General features: G+C 41.5%; 1 protein-coding gene across 2 annotated transcripts in view; it reads left to right on the plus strand.

Annotated features, from left to right (window-relative positions):
* E2F7 (E2F transcription factor 7) overlaps positions 1-25,832 on the plus strand; it is a 38,036-nt gene extending 12,204 nt beyond the window's left edge. Inside the window, exons 4-13 of one of the 2 annotated variants that reach the window (XM_081130384.1) lie at positions 575-743; positions 4,650-4,940; positions 6,337-6,492; positions 7,938-8,072; positions 15,248-15,433; positions 15,919-15,988; positions 17,923-18,421; positions 19,494-19,749; positions 21,278-21,696; positions 23,051-25,832. In XM_081130384.1, coding sequence (XP_080986510.1) covers positions 575-743; positions 4,650-4,940; positions 6,337-6,492; positions 7,938-8,072; positions 15,248-15,433; positions 15,919-15,988; positions 17,923-18,421; positions 19,494-19,749; positions 21,278-21,696; positions 23,051-23,221 — 2,352 coding nt within the window. In that variant the 3' untranslated portion in view covers positions 23,222-25,832. The remainder of the gene's footprint in view (positions 1-574; positions 744-4,649; positions 4,941-6,336; positions 6,493-7,937; positions 8,073-15,247; positions 15,434-15,918; positions 15,989-17,922; positions 18,422-19,493; positions 19,750-21,277; positions 21,697-23,050) is intronic. The other variant, XM_081130383.1, reaches the window with a different exon arrangement.
* The last annotated feature ends 1,207 nt before the right edge of the window (positions 25,833-27,039 follow it).

The raw sequence follows: 27,039 nt of genomic DNA on the forward strand, positions 1-27,039 counted from the left end.
TTGAACTCAGCCCTTTTCAAATGTGGGTTGATGAGACAAGGACATTTGTTTTGTGTACTTGCAACAAGAAAGAGTAAAGAAGAGTAAGGTTTATCTGCTCTTGTTCAGTTGCGTCAACCCTTGGTCATTTGTAAACATATGAAACTGTTTAGTGACACAGTGGAGGCCAGTGCATCTTAAATTTCATGTCAACAGAAATCACATAGGATCTATGAGGACAGATTCTGATGGATCAGGTCTGAGATGAGTCCTGAGATTCTGCATCTCTAACAAGCTCCTAGTGATGCTTGATCTACAGTCCAACAAACATACAGTCAGCAAGAGTATAGCAGCTTATAAATGACTGCACTGTTCATTGTTTTAACCAGTATGCTCGGCCTCAAATTGCAAAGGAAAAAAATTCAGTCCAGAGAAGGCAATAGGTAGAAAATTACTTTAGGAAATGTATTTTAACTGGAATCTAGGATGGTATGGATTGGGATGTCCCCCTGACTTACCAATACTGCCCTTTGCAGTTTCTCTACTAGGATGTTAACCGTGACATCTTCCACTCCCTTCTATCTGCCCTCTGTAGCTTTGTGTGGTTGGGGACAGTGCTGTGGACAAATTTGAGAAGCGAAGGCCAAGCAGAAAACAGAAAAGTCTGGGACTCCTGTGCCAGAAGTTTCTAGCTCGCTATCCAAGTTATCCTGTGTCAACTGAGAAAACTACCATCTCCCTAGATGAAGTTGCTGTCAGCCTTGGTATGTATGGTCAGGCTACCTAGAGGTCTGTCCCCAGTTATAGTGGGAAACTGGTTCCCGCGGGCAGGCTCTAGGCATCAGATTGCCTCTTTTATTAAGTAAAGGAGTAAGGACGGGCAGGTGGAGCTTCCTTCTTCCATGATCATTATGTGTAGGATTCCAGGGAGCCTTCTTGGCCTGAGGGTCAAACAAAAATTTGGTTTTCTTAACCTTAAAAAATACTTTTATAGGACTCACATTACAAAGTCCTATCACATATTTTAATTTCATCTTATTTCAGGCAGGCTCAAAAAATATTTTGAAATATCCTGTTGTTTATTTTTAATAATGCCTCTACAGGGTCAGAACTGGTGTTATTTCTATTATAAAGCAGGATTCGAGAGCAAGAGCATTCATTACGTTTGAAGCCTTGTGCTGTGCTGTTCACAGCAAGCCTGCCAAACTAGGGAAAGCACATCTGGACATAACTCAAACAGCTAAATCTTATAACAAAGAAGAGTACATGTGTTCACATGGGATGGGTATGTGTAATGTGCAATGGTGTACGTTCTATAAATATGTACAGCAGCTTCCGAATAGAGACCCCTAGTGGACATGGGTCGCATTTGGTTTCAGGATGAACATGACTGTTGACAATCATTAAATAAGCAGGAATCACAAAGATTTGCAGGTGTGGGGTGTCTCCTTAGGAGGTTTTACATACATAATTTTAGATTATATTTTTAGTTTGTCTATTAGTTCTATTTCTTCCCATAGCCCAGAGAAATATGCACCAGTAGATGATTGTCAGTCTGAATTATTCAAACTGATGGCTAAAAAGATTGTGTTTGCTGGAAACTGAAATAACAAGGAGGCAATGGTTGGTGATGGGAAGACCACGGGATGGGCTTTAGGTCAGACAGGGCTGGATTTGGGGCCGAGCTCTCTAATTTACAGGCTGTGTGAGCTTTAAAAAGATAATTAACCTTTTCTCATAGGGACCGTAGCACCTACCTGGCAAGGACTTAGCCAGGTTGGGGTAATGTCAGTAACATGCCTAACTTGGGGCCTGGCGTGGGTAACTCTTATTGTTACATGGAAGTTTTCACTAAGCTGTCCTTTCAACCTCTGCAATTAGGAAGAGGGAGTAGAGTGCTTTGATTGGGGAGCCTGTTTGAAACCCAGAAGTAGAACACAGTATTTGGCACAGGTAGCAATGAGACAAGAAGGGGAAAGTGACCCAGCTGGAAAGAGGTTTGGTGTAGACCCATTTGAGGCACAGCATCCTGGAGACTAGTCTTACAGAAGATGAGGGTAGAACAACAAATCAGTGTCCTCACTGGGGTTCAGGAAACCGGGACCTTGCACTGATATTAATGCAGAAGACGAGAGGTTAGATGTTGGGAGGCTGTGTTACAGGACAGACTCCTACTCCTGGGCTGCAGGTCATTCTGCAGATCCCCATGTTATGACTGCCTGGGACAGAACTCAGAGATGTTTGCAGCAGCTTCCTAATGCCTCACATCATCCAGACCTGCCAGATGACCTTGCCATCTCTCTTTACGTGAGGTTGAAAATGAGGTCCCTTCCTGGAAATTATTTCAGTGGTGATCGTCTCTTCGGTTGAGTATAAACTCCCTGCTACATCCCAGGTCACTAGCTCTAAGATCATATTTTAACCAAGGATGTGCAGAACATTCAAATTGCAGTTTCCCATATTCTGGTCCCATGTAGATTTGACATGGATGTTGTAGGTAAGAAAGAGCTGGAAGTGACTTTATTAAATGGAAAATAGCTCAGCCTAAGAAACTCATCTGCAGGGCTGAGAGATGTTCTTGATAAGTTCCATCGGGGACTAAGGGTAGCCTGGTAAACATTGGTAAATCCTTGAGGGCATAAATAATGCAATGAGTAGGATTAATAGGATCGCCTTTGTACAAAAGGAAAAGAAGGCTGAGTGCCAGGGAGAACCCTCCTGGCAGGGCAAGGCCCAGAGTAACCTGCACGCCTTGAGACCTGTGAAATGGGACTTTTCAGTGCACCAGCCAATGGACAGTTACACTCAGTCAGATAGAAAAGGTGAGTGACTGTGCAGGCAAGCAGCTGCACGTGCTCTTACCAGCATCACCTACTAGACACCTGTTGTGGACATTAAATAGCTTCTTACTCTCCCAGTGGTCAGAATCTTCCTTTATTTTCCCTTCTTGGGATGTCTAGCCACTAGATGGAGACTAAACAGATTGTATCTAATACAGAACAACAAAATGGCAGGCACATGGCTGGCCCTGGGGTGTCTCAGTTGCATTCACGTGACATTTCTAATGGGAAGGCTTATAGAATGCTACACTCTGAACACGATGTGTTAATATATGAAAACAGCCTGGAATAAGGAACCCAGCGGGTCTGGACAGGGGGCTGCTGACTGCCCCTGCCACCACCTTCCAGCAGACATCTGGCCCTGAAGCTGGAGAGTTGGAGGGTAAGGAGCCTTTCAGGGTCATGAGCTGAAATGCTCTGATGGACTATGAAATGCCTCTTCATGCATGTGATGGAACTTTCTCTTGGCTCGGCAGTGCTCATTGTAATTCGATCTGTTTCTCCTGTTAAGTTTTTGAACGGCCCGAAGCTACATTTGCTGAGTCTGCCCTGATTATATAACAGTTCCTGGCACATGCACAGAAAGAGGGCATCTTTGTAGCTGGGCTGGTTTTCTAGGAGGTGCCTGGAGGCCTCTGTTACGGATACTTACCTGAGAGCACAGAGGGAGGTGGGTTCCAAAAGCTGAAAGGCCTGTTGCACAACAGTATGAGTCACAGACAGGAGATTTCAAAAACCTGCTTCTATTAATCCACTTGTGATGCTAGCAGAGATCTTAGGTATCCCCTGTGCCATGCAGGAAGTATTTGCAAAATAATATACAAATAGTAGATAAAGTAAACATCTGTTGGAGATACATTTGTGGTCGAATTTAACCCTCATCGTCTTATGAGATAAATCCTAAGGCACAGACAGGTTCCATAACTTCCCAGGATCACCCAATTGCTAAGGGACAGCACAGGGATTCAGATCCAGGCAGTCTAACCCCACAGTCCCCACGCTAACCACCATGAATATTTTGGGTAAATTCAGTAGACAGCTCATAATCCTAGCTATCTGGGGAATGTTGGGCAAGGAGTAGGGAATTGATGAAGTTGACAGTACAGAGACTACTGTACACGAAGTCTCTGTTTCACCACTGGCTGCTTGGCAGGGTACTGTGAATGAGAGCACCGGGAGAGTTGTCAGCAGCCATCGTGAGCCAAAGGGTACTCAGGTGTGGTCCCAGCCCTGGCTGTAGCTTCCTCCATCAACTTGAGAAGGGGCCCAAGCTCTTGACTCTTGAGTTTCCAGTGTAAAATAGGACACAGAGTATTTACCGTATTTTCCTTACTGGACCATTAAGAGAGTTAACAAGATAATTCTTTCACATCATTCAAGCTCCAGAAAAGGATAGTGTTGTCCAAACAAGGTATCAGTTCTTGGACACTATTTTATAGTCTGCCTAATTAGGAATATAAGTCAAAATCAGCCATCCAGCATTCATCAGGTGTCCATCGGGTATACTAGCCTTGTGTTGCTCAGTCGCACCCATTTTAACTTGCTAACAGGTCTAAAGAAAAGACATAACCACTGTGTGTAATATAGACGGGACATCAGCCTTCTCTGGGTGGAGGTTTTATACTATTCTTAGTGGGGATTGGATCCTAAGAAAAGGAAAGAAAAAAATTTCCATTACTTTCATCCTTGCAGGATGAATTTGTGGCACATCCACGCTTGCTGGATATCCCACCGGGCATCACACAGAGTAGTTCCTAGACATGGTCCTGGCTCTCAAGGAATTTATCTGCATGTCTGCATGGTGATGGTCGGCTTCTGTTTTTCAAACAGGCGTTGAAAGGAGACGCATCTATGACATTGTCAATGTGCTGGAGTCGCTGCATCTGGTCAGCCGGGTGGCCAAGAATCAGTACGGCTGGCATGGGCGGCACAGCCTGCCAAGAACCCTGAGGAACCTGCAGAGACTAGGAGAGGAGCAGAAGTATGGGGAGCAGATGGCGTACCTCCAGCAGAAGGAGCTAGAGCTGATGGATTATAAATTTGGAGACCGTAAAAAAGATGGCTATGCAGATCCCCAAGACCAACACTTACTGGATTTCTCTGAGCCCGACTGTCCCTCTTGTGAGTTCAGCGTAACCACATGAGTAATAGCACAGAGACAGGGATGGTCTCTTCAGAACAGAGTCACTGCTGAGGTGGGAAGTGCCAGATTGACAACCCTGGAGGGAGGTGTCCTGTTACTCTCTCCACTGAAGAGAGGGAGACAGATGGCTCCCCAACTGGGTTGCCCACTCAACCTCACTGAAAACCTGTCTGGTTTACTTGGTATTTGGTGTTTGGACCATAGATCGCTAGCAGAGCTCCTGTTTCAGATTGGCAGCCCCATGCTGATTTCTCTTTGTGAGCCTTTAAGGAAAATTTACTTTGAAGAAGTTATCGTTACAATGAATTCAATTTTTCAAAGTATATATAGGAGGTTACTTGGAAAAGAACCTCGTTAGCCGCAGATGTTGATGAGAAAGATAGACGGCCCCGCTTTCATTCGATGCAGAACTTTTTTCCCTTACACCTGCATTGTTCTTCCCCTCCTGACTCATTTGTCCTAGACCTATTTTAACCGTTGGTCTTCATCGTTCTCACGCTGCTACCCCTGGCTAAGATGATAGAGTGCAAGTATCACCCTCATTTCACTTGCAAATTTAAGAAATAGGAATGGAAAGGCGGGCCTGGTTTTCATTCAGTTTACTGCCTCATGCCTTTTAGTTCCACCCCATGAGCCAGTTCTTATCTTAATAACCAGGGGAGACAGCCATCTGTCGGGATGGTTTGCCTGCCATCCACAGCAACACGTGTCGCATCAGTGTCTCCCATTTAGTTATAGTTTATTTCTTCACCTATTTCTGAAAAGAAATGCAAGAGGTGGGCACCTACTGTGTGTACCATGTATTCTAGATACAGACACACTTCAGAGCTGTTGTGGGTTTGGCTGCAGTAAAGTGCATTGTAACCTTTTTGCTGGTGGAGCGTTCTTGCCTTCATTCTATTAAAAAAAAAAAGCAATATCTGTGAAGCACAATAAAACAAAGTGCAATAAAACAAGGTCTGCCTGTATTGTGGGCACAGAGAAATTAAAGTGGAATCCTTGCCTCTGAGGGAAGAGTTGATGTTTAAAAGCAGTTCATCCCTAGCCTATACTTTTCTCCTACATTAATCCTGGCAAAAAAAATTGCTTTAGGAAAACTACCTCCTGCATCCTATTCCATGAAGTATGAGTATAAAGCATTAAGAGTATTTAACATGCACATTTCAGAGTCTATTGCTACTGAATATGCGCAGCAAGAGAATCCGTTTTTTTTCCCCATGAGCCATCGTTTGTGATGTGTGTCCAGAAGGCTCCTCTCTAACAAAAGTGATCTTTCCGTCTACCAGCAGAGTAGATAGTTCTGACAAACTCTAAGTACAGTCTTTCTTGTGATAAATTATCTTCTTTGATGCCTTCGTTTTGTTTCCTTTGTAGCATCTGCAAACAGAAAAGACAAGTCGCTGAGAATCATGAGCCAGAAGTTTGTCATGCTTTTCCTCGTGTCTAAAACCAAGATTGTTACTCTTGACGTGGCTGCCAAAATACTGATAGAAGGAAACCAGCATGCGCTGGACCATAGCAAATTTAAAAGTAAGCACCTTCACCTAAATCCACCTCTCACAGAAAGGATGGGATTCATAGGTTGATGTTTTCTGCCTCTGAAAGTAAAAGAATTATTTTTTTTGGAGAAGTCCACTCCTTCCTGCATCCCAGGGTTCTTGGTGCTGTGAGAGGTAAGTTGATCACATACTAGGCTTCCCATTGACGCTTCCTCGGCAGTTAGAGTGGACGGTGGAAGCAGGATGCCATCCCGCAAATGCAGGTCAGGGAGGGTGTGAGACGCTTTGCATTTCTCGTTAGTATCGCTGTATCCAAGACAGAATATCTGAGTTTTCTTTCCCCTTTCTTCCCCGCCCCCTGCTTACTCTTCTGATGGGTGGAGATGAAAGTTATCCACAGGTAAGAACCAGAGGAATGACCAGAGTAGGGGAAGGGTGGTGGGACGTGGCTGCCAGATGAGGAGAGCGTTTCCGAGTTTCATCCTCCGCGCATCTTCCTCTCTGTTGAGCATGGGTCCCGAGCCAGGTGCCCTTAGCTGCTGGTAGCCCTTTCAAGCCCTAGGAAGCCATGAGCTTAACATACCCTAGCTTTTTGTTTGTTTGTTTGTTTGTTTTCAGCTGGAATTATAGCCATCCTGTGGGAGAAATGACTAAATAAAATATAGCTCTCCCACAGTTGGGAAGAAAATTGCATCTGGGATGAATGCTTGCTGTTTCTAGACTATAATCAAAGCTCCTTTGCCTGATCTTAGCCCTGAAGCCAAGTGGATTTCCTACCCGTAAATTGATTTCTTAAATAGAAATTACTTTGTGGGCAACACCCTGCCTATTTAATGTGTTGCCACCCCTTCTGAATTTCTCCTCTAGTCCATGCATTTTCAAATGTGTCCCAAAGCACCTTAAGACTCAGGGATTGTGCCTCCCACCCCTCCCCTACTGGGTAGCCAGAAGGCCAGGACTTCAGGTGAGGAACTGCCTGTCTTGAGCACAGCTGTACCTCAGAATCTTGAGCCCTGAATGCCTTATGTACCCAGGATACAGCCTTGCAGGAAGCTCTGGGGAATCCCTGTCGTTTTCACAGCCCAGCTGCCTGGTGAAGCTGGTGCCACAACCTCCTGCTGGGAGAAACTCAGGGCAAGCTATCAACATGCCACACATCAGAATCGCATTTACTAAGCCTCTAATTACAGCCTGTTTCCCTCCCTCGGGTGTTTTTGCAACCATGGCACTCCTTGCTTGTCTGTAAAGGTGTGAAGCTGTGGAAATGGAAGGACACACCGACCTTAATGTGTGTCTGCAGGTACATCAGGTACATAAATCCTGGGATTCCCTGACAGAGCCATCAGTCATTTCAGCCCACCCCACAGCTTTCCCCCTGAGGGTTATGTGGTGGCCAAGAAAAGTGACCTATCACATAAACTAAAATGTAGTGGTGTCAGAGGCAGCGTGACCATAATTGTGTTTTATATCTTCAAGCAAAGGTACGACGTCTCTATGACATCGCCAATGTTCTCACCAGCCTGGCTCTGATCAAGAAAGTGCACGTCACAGAAGAGAGAGGCCGTAAGCCAGCCTTCAAGTGGATCGGGCCTGTGGACTTCAGTTCCAGTGGTAAGGCTTGCTTTTGTGAGGGACTATTTTATTTATAACTCCCAATTCCTTTTCTAAACCATACATCTATTACAGAATGAGATCGATCTTCTCCTTCGTTTTCCATTACCCAGGTCACATTCAAATTAGACTGGTGATGTCACCCTTGGAAAAATGAGTATTAGTCTACTAATGGTGTGCTGTTTGGCTAACACAGTAGGAAGGAAAATAGTGAGAACTTATAATGTGGGAGTTTCTGTAACTAGTAAATTACAGCTCTTTAGTATTTTCTGTTTTATCCAGAAGTTTTTTTCCTGGAGGTTTGGGACTGAGGATTAAAAATGACACTTATGAACTCAGATTATGTCTGCATTAGTGGAATAAAATGTTGTTTTTCTTTGAAATTCCACATGATGTAAAAATTATATTATTGCTATCACAAAACTGATATGTGGTAAAATGGCTTCTAAATATAGTATGGATGTAATGAACATCTTTTTTTGTAATTTGAAAGGTTATAAATGTCATAATTTTGCTAAACTGGAGCAGAAGAGGGTATTATCTTCTCCCTATTTCACAGGTAATAGCTGAGCAATTGGAGACTGGATTCTACTGTACCAGCTACTTTACATACAACGAAGCTGCCTGGGAAAAAGCCATTAACGTGATTTTTAAATTACTCTTGCAATTTTGGTGTTAGTGATATAAATTCCTGCCACTTAACCCAGGCTTATGAAAGATACAGCTCTCTACCTCATTGTAGCACATTATTCACTTAGGACCTAGATGAAACCACTTGAAATCTAGTATAACTAATTCAACCCACAAGTACTCACTGAATATGGACTGTGCACGATTACGATGCTGAGTGCCATGAGAGATTTAAAGCTGTATAGGACACAGTCCCTGCCTACGTGAAATACACAACTTTGCCATTTTCTATTGCTCTGCCTTTGGCTTCTCTTCATCCTTTCACCTGTGAAGCCCTGCCCTCTTCTTTCTGACATGGATATATTCTGTTCACCTTTCAGACTTTGCCACAAATGTCAGCTCCTCCATAAAGCTTTCCCTGATCACCCAGAGCAAAGAGTTTCTCATCTAAAGTATGTCAGTTTAGTGTTGTGCTGTTGTACTTGGCGATGTTGATGTTGGGCTCTTGTCCCTGCTCCATGCATTGGAGGGCAGAAAAGGTCTTTGTTCATCTTTGATTACCTGAAGTACCCAGATCTGTGCCTTGCTCACTTTAGTTGGTTAATGAGCTTCTTTTGAAGTCGTATGATTAGCACACATTTGAAACTTAGAAAATAGTTAAGCACTACACGTGGTGGTAGTGGCTCTGTAGGAAATCAGAGAGGATATGGGTTAAGTTCTGATGAACTTCTAGGTTTTGGAGGGATGGAGTGCTTTTTAGTGAAGGAACTGAGACTTAAAAACAAATCTGGTCTGTGTTGGAGAGATCAGCTATCCTGATTTAAGTGGAGGGTTTAGGTAGAGAATGGTGAGATATGAAATGTGGTCAGTTGGAACAGCATTTTTGGAGGGCCTCAAAAGTTAAGCCAAGTTTGCACTAGATATAGTAGACTAAAGTGACAAAGGGTCTTTAGATAGATTATAAGAGAGGAGGGACTCAAAGGTGGTGGCATCATTGCAGAAAATGAGATGGTTGGGGAAATGAGCTGGAGTTGGGAAATTGAGTTCATGTATTTGCATAACCAGTGGAACAGCAACTGGGAGAGCTCTGATCTGATGAAGGAAAGAGGGCTTGGAACCAAGTCAGGAACCTCGAAAGTAACTTACCTACCCTTCAGAAATGTGATCCTCTTTCTGCATTCCCTAGTTTCTACTGACAACACCATCATCATCAACCCAGCAGTCAAATTTGGAAAGTCAAGTTACGTTTGATTCCTTAATTCACTCTCCTTCACTCCTTGAGTAACAATTCCTCACAGTTAAGCTTCATAGATGTCTTTCCACTTCTCCCTTCCCACCGTCATGCCTTTTCTTCCTTTTAACAGCTTTATTGAGGTAGAATGACACACAATAAATGGCACGTGGTTAAAGTTACAAATTGATAAGGTTTTGTGTCGTGCATAATCACCACAGTCAAGATAATGAACCCATCACCCTCCAGAGTCTCCTCCTGACCCTTCAAAGTTCCTTCCTTCCTGTCCTACCCCCAGGGGAAACCACTGATCTGCTTTCTTTCATTCTAGATTTGTATTTTCTAAAAAATTTTATCAGTGAGTCACACATAGTCAATGTTCATTATTCACAGATTTCCATATTTGTGAATTTATCTACTAATTAAAATGTATTTGTAACTTCAAATTTAATTCAGCATTTTCTAAGTTGTTCACAGATACGCAGAGTGGCAAAAAATTTGAGTTGCCAGCACACACATTTCCAGCTGAGGTCAAACAAGGCAGCGCTCTGCCTTGATTCAGTTTTCATACTATAAACAAGTGTCCTTTTCACGATCTTTTTAATGCCATGTTTCACATTTGTATGCTTTGAGTTGGAGATTTCGCTTTTAAAAATCGTTCCTACATGTTGTACTGAAGAGTTGTCTAATGTTTCTAAGTGATGTACCTTACAGAAAAAATATGTACATATGTTAGAGGAGCTTCCATAGGCATGAGTTCTAGTGCTCTTGGCTATGAGTTCAGGGCTAATGGATCAACAATATATATTAAATAATGTGTCTTTGAACAGAAACACATAAAACAGGGTTATATATTGATCAGTTGACAAAAATGTTTTGACCAGAGGCTCGCAGGAACCTAACTTGGTATTTCCTCTAGGAGCAATGATTCGGTGCATGCTAATTCATTGTTCATGCTTACTTTATAGAACACACAAACCACAAATAACAAGAACAGACTATACTCTGCATACTCTTTACCAGGTATCTTTCACTCAGCAGAATTATTTTGAGATTAATCATGTTGTAGCATGTATCAGTAGTTTATTCCTTTTATTGCCAAGGAGTATTCCAGTATATGGATAGGTCATTCTTGACTCATTTACTTGTTGATGGATATTTGGATTATTTCTGGGTTTTGGCTATTATAAATAAAGCTGCAATGAATATTCATGTACATGCCTTTATATGGCAGATGTGGGCCTGCAGTTTCCTATATGAGAAGGTTTTTAACAACAGATTAAATTTCTTTAATAGTTAGAGGGTTATTCGGGTTCTCTCTTTATTAGTTTCTTCTACTTAAAGTTCCATTTGGTTTTTTCTAGTTTCTCACAATAGAAGTGGAGGTCATTAATTGGAGACCATGCTTCTTTTCTAATAGCTATTTGGTGCTATAAATTTCCCTCTTTATCTCTGTAACACAAATTTTGACTGTTTTCATTGTCTTCCAATTCCAGATACTTTGAAATTTCCCTCTTGATTTCTTCTTTGATCCACAAGTTATTTAGATGTGTGTTATATAGTTTCCAAATATTCTGGGATTTTGTAGATATATTTTCCTTATTGATTTCTAATTTCATTCCATGTGGACAGGTAACATACTTTGTATAACTTGAATCTTTTAAAATTCACTGAAGCTTGTTTATGATACCAGATATGGTCTATCTTGGTAAATATTTCATGTACACTTAAAAAAAATGTATATGTTTGCTTTGTTGGGTGGAGTAATCTATAACAACTAGGTCAAATTGGTTGATAGTGTTGTCTAATTCTTCTATGTCCTTATTGATTTTATGTTTACTTGTTCTATCAGTTATTGGTAAAGGATTATTGAAATCACTTATAGTTGCAGATTTGTTTATATCTTGCAGTTCTGTCAAGTTTTGCATCATTTATTTGAAGCTAAATAAATATTTATGATTGATCAATATGTCTTCTTGAAGAATTGACTCTTTTATCTTTATGAAATGACCCCTCTTTGTGCCTGATGATACTCTTTGCTCTGAAATCTACTTTATCTAATAGTCACTTCAGCTTTCTTTTGATTAGTTAGCATAGTGTATATTGTTCATCCTTTTATGTTTAAACTATTGGTACCTATATTTAAAGTGAGTTCCTGGTAGGCAGTGCAGAGTTGAGTTTTTTTTAAAATCTAACCTGACAATTTCTGCTTTTTAATTGGGTTGTTTAGACTATTTACATGTAATGCAATTATTGATACATTTGGATTTTAGTCTATCATCTTGCTTTTGATTTCAATTTGTCCTACCTGCTCACTGTTATTTCTTTTACTCTTTTTCTCCTTTCTTTTGGATTTATTAAATACTTTTTATGCTTCCATTTTACCTCCTTTATTGGCTTGTTAGCTATAACTCTTTATTGCGTTATTTTAATGGCTGCTTTAGGGTTTATAGTATGCACCTTTAACTTATCATAGGCTACCTTTAAATTTTATACTATTTATATTGTATAAGAACCTTACAATAACGTATTTTCACTTCTCGCTGCCTGCCTTTGTACTGTTGTTGCCAAACGTTGTACTTGTTCTATACATTATAAACTTTCTGCTTTAAACATGTGATTGTTTTTTACGAGATTTTACTAAGGGGAAAAAATTGATATCTAGCCATGTAGTTACCTTTTCCAGAGCTTATCATTCCTTTTTGTAGATGCAAGTTTCCGTCTAGTATCATTTTTCTTGGGTTGGTGGACTTTATAGAGCAGGTCTGCCTATAATGAATTCTTCCAGTTACTATATGTCTAAAAATGTCTTTATTTCACCTTTGTTTTTGAAAGATATTTTAGCTGGGTAAAAAGATTCTAGGTTGGAGGGTTTTTCTTTCAGCACTTTGAAGAAGTTGCTCCACTGTCTTCCAGCTTGCATTGTTTCTTGTCTTTTTTCTTTTTTATAGCTTGCATTGTTTCTGACAGGAAATTTACTGTTGTCCTGTTTCTCTGTATGCAATGTTTCCTTTTTCTCTGGTTGCTTTTAAGATATTCTTTATGACTGGTTTTAAGCAATTTGATTATGTGTGCCTTGGTGTACTTATCTTCATGTGTCTTGTACTTGGGTTTGTTAAGACTCTTTGGACCTATAGATTTAAAGTTTTCATCAAATTTGGCAAATTTTCAGCCATTATTTCTTTGACTATTTTTTCTGTCTCCTCCTCTCCTGTCTTTTGGAGTCTCCAGAGATGTTTATATTTGGCTGCTTGAAGTTGTCCCACAGTTCACTGTCATTTTGTTTATTTCTTTCCATCTCTTTTCTCTCTGTGTTTAATTTGGATGGTTTCTGTTGCTTTGTGTTCAAGTTCACTAATTTTTTCTGCAACATCTGATTTTCCATTAATCCCATTCACTATTATTTTCATCTCCAACATTGTCATTTTTATCACTAGAAATTTGACTTGAGCCTTCATGTTTTCAATGTTCTGTCTCTCCTTTACTTCTCATGTTCAGTCTTTCCTCCAATTTTTTGAATTTATGGAATACAATTATAATAACTGTTTAACGTGGTTGTCTACTAAGTCTATCAGATATACTAAGTCTGTCAGATATAGACTTAGTAGACACATTTAAGTCCATTTTAATTGATTTTTATCATCACTGTAGGTTATATTTCTTTGCTTCTTTGTGTACCTGGTAATTTTTAATTATATGCCAGACACTGAGAATTATATATTGTTAAATGCTAGATTGTTCTGTATTCCTAAAAATGTTCTTGAACTTTGTTCTTGGATACAGTGAAGTTACTTAAACAGTGATCCTTTCAGGTCTTGCTTTTAAGCTTTGGTAAGCAGGATCCTATCAGCATTTAGTCTTAAGGACATTGTCCCCACTATTGAAACACATACTTTTTAATACTCTAACCAGTGATGCATAAATTATGAGACTTTTCCACTCTGATTATTGGCACCAAGCACTATTCCCAGCCCTGCATGAGCTGCAGACAGCAGTCCTTCCGCTCCTTTTGAGTTGTTCTTTCCCCCTAGCCTTGGGTGGTTTTCTCATTTGTGTGAGTACTCTACTGAATACTCCTGCTGATCTCCAGCATTCTCTTTCTATATGGCTCTGCTCTCCAATATTTTGACATACAGACTTTAGCTGCCTTGGCTTTCCTGGCCTCCCAGCTCCATCCTCAACTTGGAGAGGCTTCCAGGCTCCCTGTAGGTCCCTCTCTCTGCATCACAACCTGGAAACACTCTTCAGGCAGTAAACTGGGGCAATCATGGAGCTCACCTCACTTGATTCCTGTCTCTAAAGGATCGTTGTCTTTCACGTCCTTCTGTTCAGTGTCTTCAGAGCCATTGTTTTATGTATTTTGTCCAGTGTTTTGTTTCAGGATGGAGGTGAATTACAATCCCTGTTGCTCTTTTAACCCATTCTCTTTTCTTTGAGTCTGTAATTTCTGATTTTCTAAAAAGAACATTTATTGGGTTTTTGTTATAAGAAATAGAAAGCCATAAAGGTGATTTTCTTTTTCAATTTTTGTGTGTTCTAGAGAATGTAAGTGTAGCTGGACCTTTCAGTCTATTTAACCAGTCATATTAAAATGTGCATGCTTTGAGCTTAGAAAAAAATAGCACAGATAAACAGGGTAGGAATAACTGTGTGAGCAACAGGGACTATTTCTATATAGAAATATAGGCCTAGTTCTATGTAGAAATTCTGTCCCGACTTCATATAGGCTGCTTTAAGCGTAAAATGGTCCTCTAAGGCCCAGCCTTTTATAATCCTCGCTGTTCTGCAATATTTCAACCACGAGGTTTCTGCTCACCTTATTCCATTTCTTATGCAGCCTCCCTGCATAAGAAATAATAAAGCGATAGAAAATAGAAATTCTTCTACTCATTGCCCTAGAGCTATGGCATAAGGGGCTGATCTCAATGTTAAAAATCTCAAAATATGCATGTTGGGCTGAGCATAGCTGGGTTTTCATTTGATACACTGCCCAAGGAAAGTATCTAAAATGTCAGGTCCATTCTTATTTGGGATGAAGAATATCTTCCTCTACTTTTGTTGCAATTAGATAATTTTAGAATATATATGGATTCAGTCTCACTTTATAGTCATCCACTAACTTAAAAAAAAAATCTACATCGAAAGAAATTGGGCTTTGAGATGGGCTTATAAAATTCCTTTGAATGTGTTAGTTTTTAATTTATAGGGTAGCTCCATTACAGTTATAGGCTCGCATAGCCATATCTTAAAAAGGGTAAAATTACCCGGAATTATAGCTGTAATAACAACACTGTAAAATCTCTCGTTTATTTAGATGAAGAACTAGTGGATGTTTCTACATCTGTGTTACCAGAATTGAAAAGAGAAACATATAGCAAAGTTCAAGTCTGTGCAAAACAGAAGCTGGCCCGACATGGTTCTTTTAACACAGTTCAGGCTTCTGAGAGGATTCACAGGAATGTGAACTCAGAACCCAGCAGCCCTGCCAGAGAGGAACAAGGTATGTATCTGCCTTTGCATAATCCATGGAATCCATCAATCCATGTCATTGTAGCCTTACCCGTGCATTGACACTTTAAATGGAGCTGACTCTACCCCCTGCCTGTTTTTTCATTTACCTGAAGTGAAACAGTTACTGGGGGTAGAAGAGTTGGTAACTTCACGGGGTATGAACGTGGCCCCATTTCTTGACATTGATCCTAGTCAGCCTTGAAGGTCAATTAGCTTGCCTTGGTTGGCCTGTTTGATGCATCTCAAAAATTCATTCAGCGTACAAAGCAACACTTGTTTTGTTTTTTCTTACCAATTCTCAATGAGACCTGAATTTGCCATTAACAGATAGCTTCTGAAAATTTCTTTGAATCAAAACCAGAGTGGATTTGATGGTCTTATTATCCCTGAGCTGTGAATAATGAGTCCTGCTGTATATAATTGGTATGTATAAGTCTCTTGCTGTATTTGTTAGACCTTTATTTTCCTTTATAGGACCAGGTGGCTTCTTAGAAATTGAAAGTCTGGCAGCTGTTTACCAACAGAAAACAGAAGACAATTCACAGTAAGTAGTAGTCTTTGAAAAACTCCAGGTGTATTCTTTACTATTTCTGAGTGTTAACTTTGACTAAGTTGAAATGCCACCCATCAAAAGGTAAATTTAAGTTTGTTAGTTTTCCCATTGTGCAAAACACTGTTCAGGGTGTAGCATCAGGGACACAAAAGTACAAAAAATTTAACCCCTAAACTGAAGCATATAGGGGGGGGAAAATAAAACACATTGAAAAAAGATAAATCACTACTAGTGTGACACTGAGAAATGATGCATCATAGTTCGTGAGTCCCTTTGTCATCATTGTAACATGTCTACAAGGTACTGTTCAAAAGTTCTATGTATATTAACTCATCTAATCACAGCAGTCTTTGGAAGTTGGTACTGTTATCTTCATTTTACAGAAATCACATATCACCAAAGGAGGCAGGGGAAATGCTAAAGAAGACAAGTTTTTAACAATAGAAGTGGGAAGGGTCATGGAGTTGGGGGATAATAAGCTGATTATCAGTAACAATTTATCCAAATAGGATAGTAAAAGGAAATCTCATTCAGAAGAAAAGCTTGGGGTGTTGGAGGTAAACAGGTCAAGTTGGCAAAAAGCTTTGAAGCCCAGGTAGAGGAGTTTGTATTTATGAGACCGACAGTACAGAGTTGTTCCACATTCACTGGGGAAGACCATTTTGGCTGCTTTCTACAGGTGGGACTGAAAGTAGAGAAGGCTCTCCAGGTGAGCGTATCGCAGAGCAGAACATGTGCAGTCATTCTGGTCTGTGGTGCAGGCCTGAGCCAGGTCAGCCGGAGATGGAAATCAGTGTAAGATGGTGAGTCAGCAAGACCTAAGACCTACCAGAGTAGAAAGTCATCACAAAGAAGTCATCACCTGGGTCTCGGGTGATGGTGATAGTGGTGAAGGTGGAGAGTTGACGGTAGATGGCTGGAGGTAGGACTCTGGACACATTGAGTTTCACAGAGCTGAGTAATTGGGATGACTTAGAGGGGGCTGTGGCTGAGAGGTTACTCATCTCTAGCCCAGTGCACTCAGGGTTATTCCCAGCAGCACAGTGGACAATGAGATGTGGGCAATACAGGTCTCAGCCAGCGATTCCATCAGAAAGGTTTCGAGAAATCCCTGTCCCCTGTTTACTGGTTCCAAAAGGAGTCTTAAAAGGAGTTTCCTCATCTATTTCCACAAATATACTGAACACATAAACATGTTTCAATATTTGAAAGTTTTTCTGTATAAAAAGCCAGACATTTTTTATAATCTCACATATTGATGAGCCTTAATTTTGAATGTGTGTTGCCTAAAAATTTTATAGTAATATTGAGCAGAATGGGACAATTTTGTAGCTAAGTTTATTTCTTACTCACTGCCCACTTCCTTTATCTCATAGTGGATTTGAGACAAATGAGATGTGTCCTTGAAATCAAAGTCTGGTCCTGTCTGTTATGCACCCAGGATCTCTCACAGTGACAGTGTGAGGCCCAGCTGGGTGACCTTCAGCAGGTTGTTTAGTCTCTGAACCTCAGTGTTGCTCCCTAGTAAACAGGGGGAATAAGAGTGGCTATCAATATAGTGATTATGTTAATTATTATAATATTATGCTAATTATTGTAGTATCTGTGTGCCTGGTAAGGGGTACGTGCTGGGTAACTGATAACAGATGTGGAAGCAGCAGGTGAGGAGCCAGTATTAGCTCTAACCTGAGATCCGCCCAGAGCAACTCCCACGGCAGCTCCCCCGTCCCTAACTGTCCACCCTGGTTATACCTGGTTGTCCGTCTCTGTGGTTAGGTTAGCTAGTGTGTGTTCAGGGGATACACTTTAACATCAGCCTGGGCAGTACAATCTCACTCCTGCTTTGGTACGTCTCCAGAAAAGCAGTCAGGAGGTGGTAGACTGTGGTAAATAACTCAGTGGTTCCCGCTTTGTCTCTATTACAGGGGGAAACCCTCTGAGAGTAAGAGAGCGATGCTTCCCTCGAGCAGCCTGGGTCCCGCCGCTCCCTTCCCTGTCCACCCTGTGGACTCCGAGTACTGTGTTAACCCTTCAGCCCACCAGGCCTTGTCCGTGCCTCAGATGGACTTGCAGGCCTTCTCCATACAGAATGGCCTGAACGGACAAGTGGGTTTCTCTCTCGCTTCCGGGGCCTCAGATGTGGAGAGCCTGAAGCCAGCCCTGCTGGCCGGCCAACCCTTGTTGTACGTGCCCTCCACCTCTCTGTTCATGCTCTATGGGAGCCTGCAGGAGGGACCGTCCCCAGGGCCCGGGTCCGAGATGGACAGCAGAAGCTCAGAGGTCCCGGCAGCAGCAGAGCGCTCAGCCACACCTGCAGCCCAGAAGCGCCTCAGTGAGGAGAGGACGCCGCAGCAGGAGGAGCCGGCCGCCAAAAGACAAGCCAGGGACCACGAAGACGGCCCTCTAGCTCTTGTCATGCCCAAGGTAAGGGAGCCCGGGTGGACGTGTTTAGTGATGTCCCGTTAACCGAGAGCTTCTTCCTAATAAGGCCACACAGATGTTAATAAGCTACTGAGTCTAGAATGTGAGGTGTTTCATATGTCACTTGTATAATTAAGCCCTGAACTAGCTTTCCCAAAAAATCTTACCATAAAATAGTACTGTAAGAAAAGTGGTTTTTAGAAAAGTCACACTTCATATAAAATGATAAGTTTAAAGGGAAAAAACCTACCCATAGTGCCACCACATAGAGGCAATCGCTTTTAACATGCTTGTAGAGTCCCTCCCAGTCTTTTTGCCATACTTCTGTTTTAAATATGTCGAGATCCCTGAAATAATTTTAATCCAGGACACAGCCAAGTTCCAGGGTCAGGAATGTAGATGCTGTTTGACTTTCAGAGTCTGCTTGGTCAGTTTTCGTCTCTGCTCAGAGAGCCTGTTTCCCTGGCCACAAAATGAACAAAAACACGAGCTGCCCATGTCTCCCGCTTAGTAGCCACTCAGAGGTCACTGTGACGTGACCAGGGAAACTCAGAAAGCAGGAGCACTGTCATTAACAGTGGGTTGTGTGGATCAGCCAGGCACACTTCATGGGAATTGGTTCATTAATTAATACCTTTTCCCCTGCCAGAGTGACTTTTGCTAAGTGTGTATATAGCTCTGTTGTAGAACAGAACTGAAAGATGACTGGTATATGCCTTAGGTGACCAAGACAGCTTTGGGCCTCCCTGCAGTTTTTATCAGGCCCCTAAAAGACTGTGGTATTGGCACCCTTTCTGTGTTAGCAGCTCAGAAATTCATTTCACAGTCTGAACACCATGGCCAGTTTTCTATTGTTACCTAACCTGTGATAATTTCTATGCTCGAGATGTGACATTGATTTTTCAGGTCACTCCTGTAAAATGACTGAGACAACTGACATAAACACATCCCTGTGGTGCACAGCTGTGTTTGACCTTTCTGCTTATATGTTAGCTTTTTTGATTAAGCTGTTATTTTAATATTTGCTACTGGGATTTTGACTTGCTTCTCTCATTCCTGGTTTGGTTGTGCTTAGAAATCCTCAGATTACAGAGACATTGCCTCTCCCAAGATGCTGGGTACGAGGGGGTCTGTGCCCCTTGAAGACATGCACGTGAATAGCCAGCTCCCTACTGCAAAGGAAGTTTGGGGAAAGGCTACAGCAAACAGCTTTGTTTCTGCTGACTGGGGGAATCTTTCCAGAAATGCAGAGATTGAAAAGCCCTCCAAGGAAAATGAAGGCACCAAGGAGCCCTCTTTGCTGCAATGTCTTTATGTACAGTCACCGGCCGGTAAGGGATGTCATCATGTCTTAAAGTCCCTTGGGGTAGTCTGATCATCTGATGGATTTTTAAATCTTGGTCTGGGTCACCTGACCAAAGCGGTTCATCGATGAGCCTCTGAGTCATTTTACTCTTAGCCCTCTGGTTTCCTCCATTGAGGAAAGGAAGGGAGAGGCTACTTTACACTTTCACCATCCTCGAGGATAACGGGAAAATAATTATGGCAGGTGATTTTTTTTTTAAAAAAATGCATTAAACTTTATTTGCTAAAACACTACGGATTCAAAAAATGATTCTATTTTTGTAATTCAGCTGGGGTTAGCATCGGTTCGGTGTGGCACTATGAACCAGTCGGCCACTTTGTGCACCTAGAATGCTGATCTCCGGAATGTCCGGAAGGACTGAGCATGTGACTGGGCCAGGGCCAGGGCTGCAGCACTTGTTAGCTTTGTGAACTTAAGACCATCCTCGTTGGTAAAAGAGCAGTAATCATAGCACCTGCTTCATGGCGGGGAGGGTGTGCTGTGAAAATTAAATTAAATTTAATAAGATAATACATCTAAAGCATTTAGAATAACAGTGCCTAACTCTTAGTAGGAATCGATAAATTCTCTTACTATTTTGAAATAAAGCTGAAATGGAATAGATACCTAACTTATAAGATATATACCAGGTACATGAAGCTGCTCTTGATGCAAAGAGACTTAAATTGATTTTCCTCAATTCCTTGTCTGCTTTACAGGTTAGGTGGGTATTGGTTATTATTCACCCCTCTAGAAAACATTCTTTATTCTTTTAGCAAATATTTTTTGAGAGTTTAAGCATGATACTCAGTGTTACGGATGCACTGAACAAAAAACAGACTCAGCCCCTGCTGAATACCGACGACAGCCCAGAACAAGGATCATGGTGCAGCCCGTGGATTCCTCCTTAGTACATTTACAAATGCAGAGAGCACAGGAATTACAAAGGAAGCCAATTATATTGAAATCCAGTTAGAAAAATGGTTTTTTTTAAATATAGTAATAAAAAGATGTGACAAAAAAATCCAACACACTCGTAATTTCAGAGTTGTGATGAGCCTAACAGTCTATTCAGCAATCTGCCATAACTATAATGTTCTATGAATATACCTTCGCTTTTTTCTAGTGACAAAGTCAAAGTACTGTTAATACTGTTGTGATGTATTGCCTGTGGTCTTAACTGAGGGAAATATAAGTTTCAGTTAGAAGTTCGTAGAAGGAAAGATACAGTTTTTCCCATCCAAACTCATGTTCCTCCTCCATTTGTATTCAGTGGCCCTCACATTTAAAAACCCTCTCAGGAGACACAGGCCTCCACCAGATTCTCACACAGGAATATGGGGGATTTCTGCTGCGAAGAAGCGGTGCAGGACTGGGAGAGGACAGAGGGGGGTTGACCGCTCAGGTGGGGATGGTTCACTGTGGGCCCCCATTTGCAAGGACCCTGAGGAGTGCGAGCTTGAGTGGTATCTTCATGTTGTGCTGACTTTTGCCTTGTTCTGCTTCTGTTTCAGGATTAAATGGTCTGAGCGTGCTCTTGCCTGGCAATCAGACTCCTCATGCTATGGGACCACCTTCGGGTCAGCTGCCCTCCCTTGGTGTCCCTTGCATGGTCCTACCATCTTCAACACTGGGCCCGTTTCCTGTTCTCTACTCTCCCACAATGGCTGGGCCTGTTTCCCCTGCTCCTGGCACTGTCCCAAACTCGGGACCTGTGAATTTCAGCTTGCCAGGCCTCAGATCCACGCCTCATCTTCTCATCGGCCCTGCAGCCATGGTGAATCCAAACTCCTCAACACTCCCTTCTGCAGACCCTCCGCTCCAGGGTCCACACTCACTTAACCAGAATCCTGTGGTGTCCAGATCCCATGTCATCCAGCCCGAATCCCCGGTTTATGAGGGACATCCTGTCTCTGTGGTAAAACTAGAGCAGGTGAGTCCTGAAATTTCCTTTTAGTTTGGCACAAGAGGGCTCATCCCTCTTGGACAGGTGTGTGTGCACTGAATTACCGTTGGTTTTAGTCACCTGACTGTAGGACAGTGGCTCCGGTCAGGTTCTCCCAGTCTCCATTATAGACCCAGAGTCACCTGCTTATTTTATGAAGCACCAAAGCCTAAAGCAGGAGAACATGCTTTAAAGATAAAAATGTTTTTTAGTTCTATTAAATTAAAGGAATTTATTTTAGGCTTAGTTCAGATAAATTTTTGACGAATGCTGAATATTCAGATTCTCCAAGCTTTCAGTCCGTTAGGTCCATAAAGGAGACCACCCTGAATTTTAATTGTACAGGTAAAGAAACAAGGGAAGCGGAAGTCTTGATACCGATGTAAAGATTTTTAGCATCTGTCATTTCTTAAAATGCATTGTATAGGAGTTGGTGGATAAATATATATACACACACACATCTATATACACACACTCATAAAGTATGTGTAAATGTACACATATAAATGTATATGATCAATATAAATTTTTCAGTACTGTTTTCCCCCCCAAACTCCATTTATATTTCAGTCCATAAGTACTTGTTGAATTCCTGTCATGCATTAAGCATTGTTCAGAGTGATTACTTTCTCTCCCAAAGAAGGAGTTATGTTGCAGTCAAAACTGTTTTAAACAGATTATTCAGAGCCTAAGAAGTTTGGTAGACGTTGAAATAAACATGTTAGTTTTTAAACAAGGTGATTATAACTTAACATATGCTTTTTGATCACCAATTGTGTGCCAGGCACTGACCTAGGCAGTGACGATATAACAGTAAACAGGATAATAGTCCCTGCCCTTTTAGAGCACGATAAGTGGATAAATACTTAACAGTTAACAGGAGAGGGTAAATATTAGTAAACAAAAAGAGCCAAGACACATATACTTACTATTTGCCTAGCATGCTCTAAAGTGCTTTATCAGTATTATATTGCTCAGTTTTTACAACCCTCTGAAGTCAGTACTTTTGTCATCCCCATTGTATGGATGAAGAAACTGAGGGACATACTGGTTAAGTCTTTTGCCCAAGATCATAAAGCTAATTATGGCAGAGCCCAGACCCTGGCTCTGGATGCCCCGCTTATAAACTCTTTGCTCGGCTGCCTTTCTGCATACAAAATAAATAAGTTAATTCCCAATTTTGATACGTGTTGAGATAAATCAGATGAATGTGATAGAAAAGCACAGAGGTGGGAACACCTGCCCAGGAATCATAATGACACAGGGCAGGGCTTCCAGTTCAGAGACTGAGAACAATTTGCCTTCACTTCTGCTTTTCTTTACTCTTTTTATTCTTTTGTAGTCACCAACTCCAGCGACCCCCAAGAGCACCCGACACACACATCGGGAGACATTCTTCAAGACGCCTGGCAGCCTTGGAGACCGTGTCCGTAGGAAAAGAGAGAGCAAGCAGTCCCAAAACGCCAGCTCAGCGCAGAGGAGACTCGAAATACCCAGCAGCGGGGCCGACTAACTTGGCACTCTGCCGGGGGCGGGGTCAGGCCACCTGACTGTCCCTGTGTCCCAGGCCATGTTCTAGACCCGGAGCGGGAGCGGAATGCACACCTCGCGCCTCCTTCCTCTTCCATCCACTGTCCTAATGTTATCTCCCCATCACCGTCTGTTTTCCTGAAAGTATTGGTATTAACTGTGCATTTATTACCAGTGAGAGTCCAGACTCTGTGCCTGGTGTTGCAGTGAAAGCACAGGCTGACTTGTGGTTTTGCTCCGAGAATTATCTTATTGCTGGAAGTAGATCTGAACGGGCTACTGGAGCCCTGTGGGTTTCCTAGCGGTGGGGCCTGTCTAGCACTTAACCAGGGTGAGCATTCTTGACGTGTATTCCCACTCACCCTGAGTGATCTGTGGTGAGAGAACCTTCCTTCCTGCAGTTTAAAAAAGCTACTGCTTCCTTAGGCTTCATCAGGAAGACAGCTTCAGCTGTGAATCCTACGGTGTTATTTATTTTGTTCCTGAAATGGGACTTAGTGCAAAAAGTTTACAAGTACAGCAACACATGCTTTTCAGGGTATGACTACTTGAATGTTTGTACTTTTTTCCTGTAATTTGCCCTGCACTTACTTTACAACCTAGTGATAATGTGGATAATTTTGGTACACATGACAGAATGTCAAGACCAAAATAACTGTGAATGGCACACCTCACTACAATGAACTGTGCTAAATAACCCTGTCTGGGCATGAGAACTCAGATGAACTCCAGCAGCCTGATCGCTGGTTCTCAGTAACTGGAAAAAAACCCTACCATGTTCACTTTCCTTCACTACATGCCCCTGTGGGTGGGTTTTTTTTTAATTTAAATGTTAACTGTAGAGCATCAGGTATGGATTCCTTCTAACAATTGCTGTTTATTGAATAAATCAGGATAGTGGAAAGTAATTGTATGGAAAATTGGAACCTGAGTGGGATCTTTTGGCAGAATTTTGAAGAGCTAATGTAGACATTGATAATAGGATAGTAGGTGATTCTTTTTTCTTTTACTTTTTTCCTTCAGTTTGGGAGGGTAAGAGGAAAGTGGACACATGATAAGTATCTAAGAGTATTCAAATCAGTTATTTTTCAGAGGACTGAAAAGCAGGCTCGGTGAACACAGGGGCTTGTTTTACCGTGACTGCAGTTCTGGAAACTGTTAGGCAGTATCCCTTTGTCAACCATGTTACTTCAGGGTTTCAGTAAATAGCCAAGCTAGATCTTTGTACCCCTAGATTTATTGATACTTACCTCGCTCTTGTCTCCTCAGAATAAATGTCTCCCTCCCTTCCTGCTTTCCTTCCCTCCTTCCTTTCTTTATTCCTTTCTCTTTTTAAAAATTTCTATCTTAGATTTGGAATCTTGCTGTAGGTTTTTATTTTTATTTTTGGACCCAATAAAATGTTCTATGAAAGAATAAAAATATTAATTTAAGAGACTCTGGGAGTCTGCATAAAGTAGCTTTATATCAACTACAGGATAATATTAGTCAGACTAAGTAAATTTGCTACTATATAAAATTGTTATTAACACTAAACTTTTAAAGTTTACAAGATGCTATTTTTCTCCCTTTTTTTACAACCTTCTCTAGAGTTGAACAGGTAAAGGTGTTCAGTCATCAACAATTGCATGGTAATGATTACCTTAAATGAATATTATGGGTTCCCTCTCGGAACAAATAAAAGTAGGCCCTTTTCAGGAATCCTGGCGTATAAACCTGCACAGGGCGCTGCAGTTTAGATCTGCCATGCTCTAGACTCCCCAAAATATGTTCACTCGAGAGGTCTATACTTAAAACAAAAACTGATGTTCTCCTCGCTATCCTTAGATGTTCTTCACTTTAACTTTCCTTTTTTAAAAAGTCTTTTCATGATGTGACCACATAAACCTCAGAGAATTCACGGTTCTTGAGGGGTGTTAGGAAGCAGCCCCATAAATGAAAATATCATGACTCCGCGACTATGCTTAGCAACAGAAAATGAACAAGTTCCTTTTGTATTCAGTACCCAATGTGGCTGTGTGATATGTGAAAATAATAATAATAACGGATCTGCTTCTTACAGAGCAACCGATGGCAATGTAGCTGCTGAGCTAGACTTGGGTGTTTGGGGCAGTGGCACAGCAGTGGCAATCTTGAGTCTATCATTGTATAATTTACTAAGAGAAAAAAATAATCATTGGTAATCCTGCTAAGGAGCTGCAGCTCTGAGTTGGCACTGAGGAGGGTGCGTGCCCTGCCCTGTCCAGGGTTTGTGAAACCCTTTCATTCTGGTACAAGAGTTGGGGGTATAACTTTTATACTTGAATCTACCTACCAAGTTTACATTTCTCAATGCTTTTCGTAAGGTGCTACTTCTATATTTAAATAACTTTTTCTTTCCCTGTAAAGCTGCTTTCTGCTTATCCTATTGCACTGCTAGTTTTATGTAGGTGTTAATTTTATTGCTGCTTACTGCTTTTGTTTTCATCTTTTTTTTCTAATGGCTATATTATCTATAGCTGTTTACTTGTACCTTTACTACATGTAAACTGATTCCTTTTTTTTAGAAAAATATTAAGCTTTATAAAACAGCAATAAAAATGAAGAGATGTTGGTTATGTTTGTTGAACTTTTTGTGTGTGCCGTTTTCAGGAAAACCATGAACAGCTGCAGGATAGCCAACAGGCCCTCATAAACCCAAGTCAGATCTTTTTGCTGAGATCTTCTGGTGGTTCCCAAACATCAAAACTTGCTGTATCAGAATTACATGGGAGCTTGGGAGGGTGGAAGGACGGTGCTGCTAAGCTTCGGAATTCTGTTGGAATCTCTGGAGGTTTGGAGCTTCCAGATGATTCAAATGCTTATGCAATATAAGAATCACAGGTGAGTGCAGACCACCTCCCCAGCATCTCATGATATCTGCAAGGTTAAATGCTTCTCAGTCCAGCAGGTGCCCACCTTTAGTTCAAAGCCAAATTACATTGATAACCCTCACTTCTAAATGAACTTCCAAGCAGACTTAATCTGACTTTCACTAGCTCATTATACGTCCAGAGTTAATTATGTGCATTGTCAGTCTCCCTTGCTAGGTTGTGAGGTGCTAGGGAAAAGAACAGCTTTGGAATCCTAATATGAAGTCCGGTGCTTAGTATCCAGTAGAAGCCCCCAAAATTGTGAACAGAGGAACTACAGGACCCCACAACAGGGCTTGCCTCTTTGCCAGTATTCAGTTAGATTCAGCTTATTTTACTGTGACCTCTTCTAGCATGTCACTTCTTGCCCCAGTTCCTAGTCTCACAAGACATAAACCAGGATCAATTTGTTCTACACAGCACCAGGTTTAGGATTTTACTGGCATATATTTAGTGGCAGATGACAGTATGACAGGCTCTTGCTATATTGTGTAATTCATTTGCCAATATATATGCCCCATCATGGTTGTCTTTAATGGTGTAAACCGTGCATTGAACAGTCAGGACTCGGAGTAATCATGAAAGCAGCTCTGACTTGTCTCCCAAGTCTTTAAACCTCGTCACTGGGGTAACCCATTTGCCCTTGTATGAACATTAGGTTAGGTGCTATGACTTATCTGGTTACCGCAAGTAATAGAAGTTCTATAATGATTTCAATCTACAAAGACAGTCTCAATTCATTATGTGGGAGGAGTACATATTTAAAACCGCACCTGAGACTCAGTTACACTAGAGGAGGGCACAGTCCTTTGTATGCTGAGCATTTCTCCTTCCTCAGCGTGCTTGCCTAGATTTCTAGCCCCAGCGAGGGCAGGATTAGAACAGTCCCAGGCTGGCACTACCATCAGCC

Source organism: Miniopterus schreibersii, assembly GCF_964146895.1.
Source record: "Miniopterus schreibersii genome assembly, chromosome: 2".
NCBI lineage: Eukaryota > Metazoa > Chordata > Mammalia > Chiroptera > Miniopteridae > Miniopterus > Miniopterus schreibersii.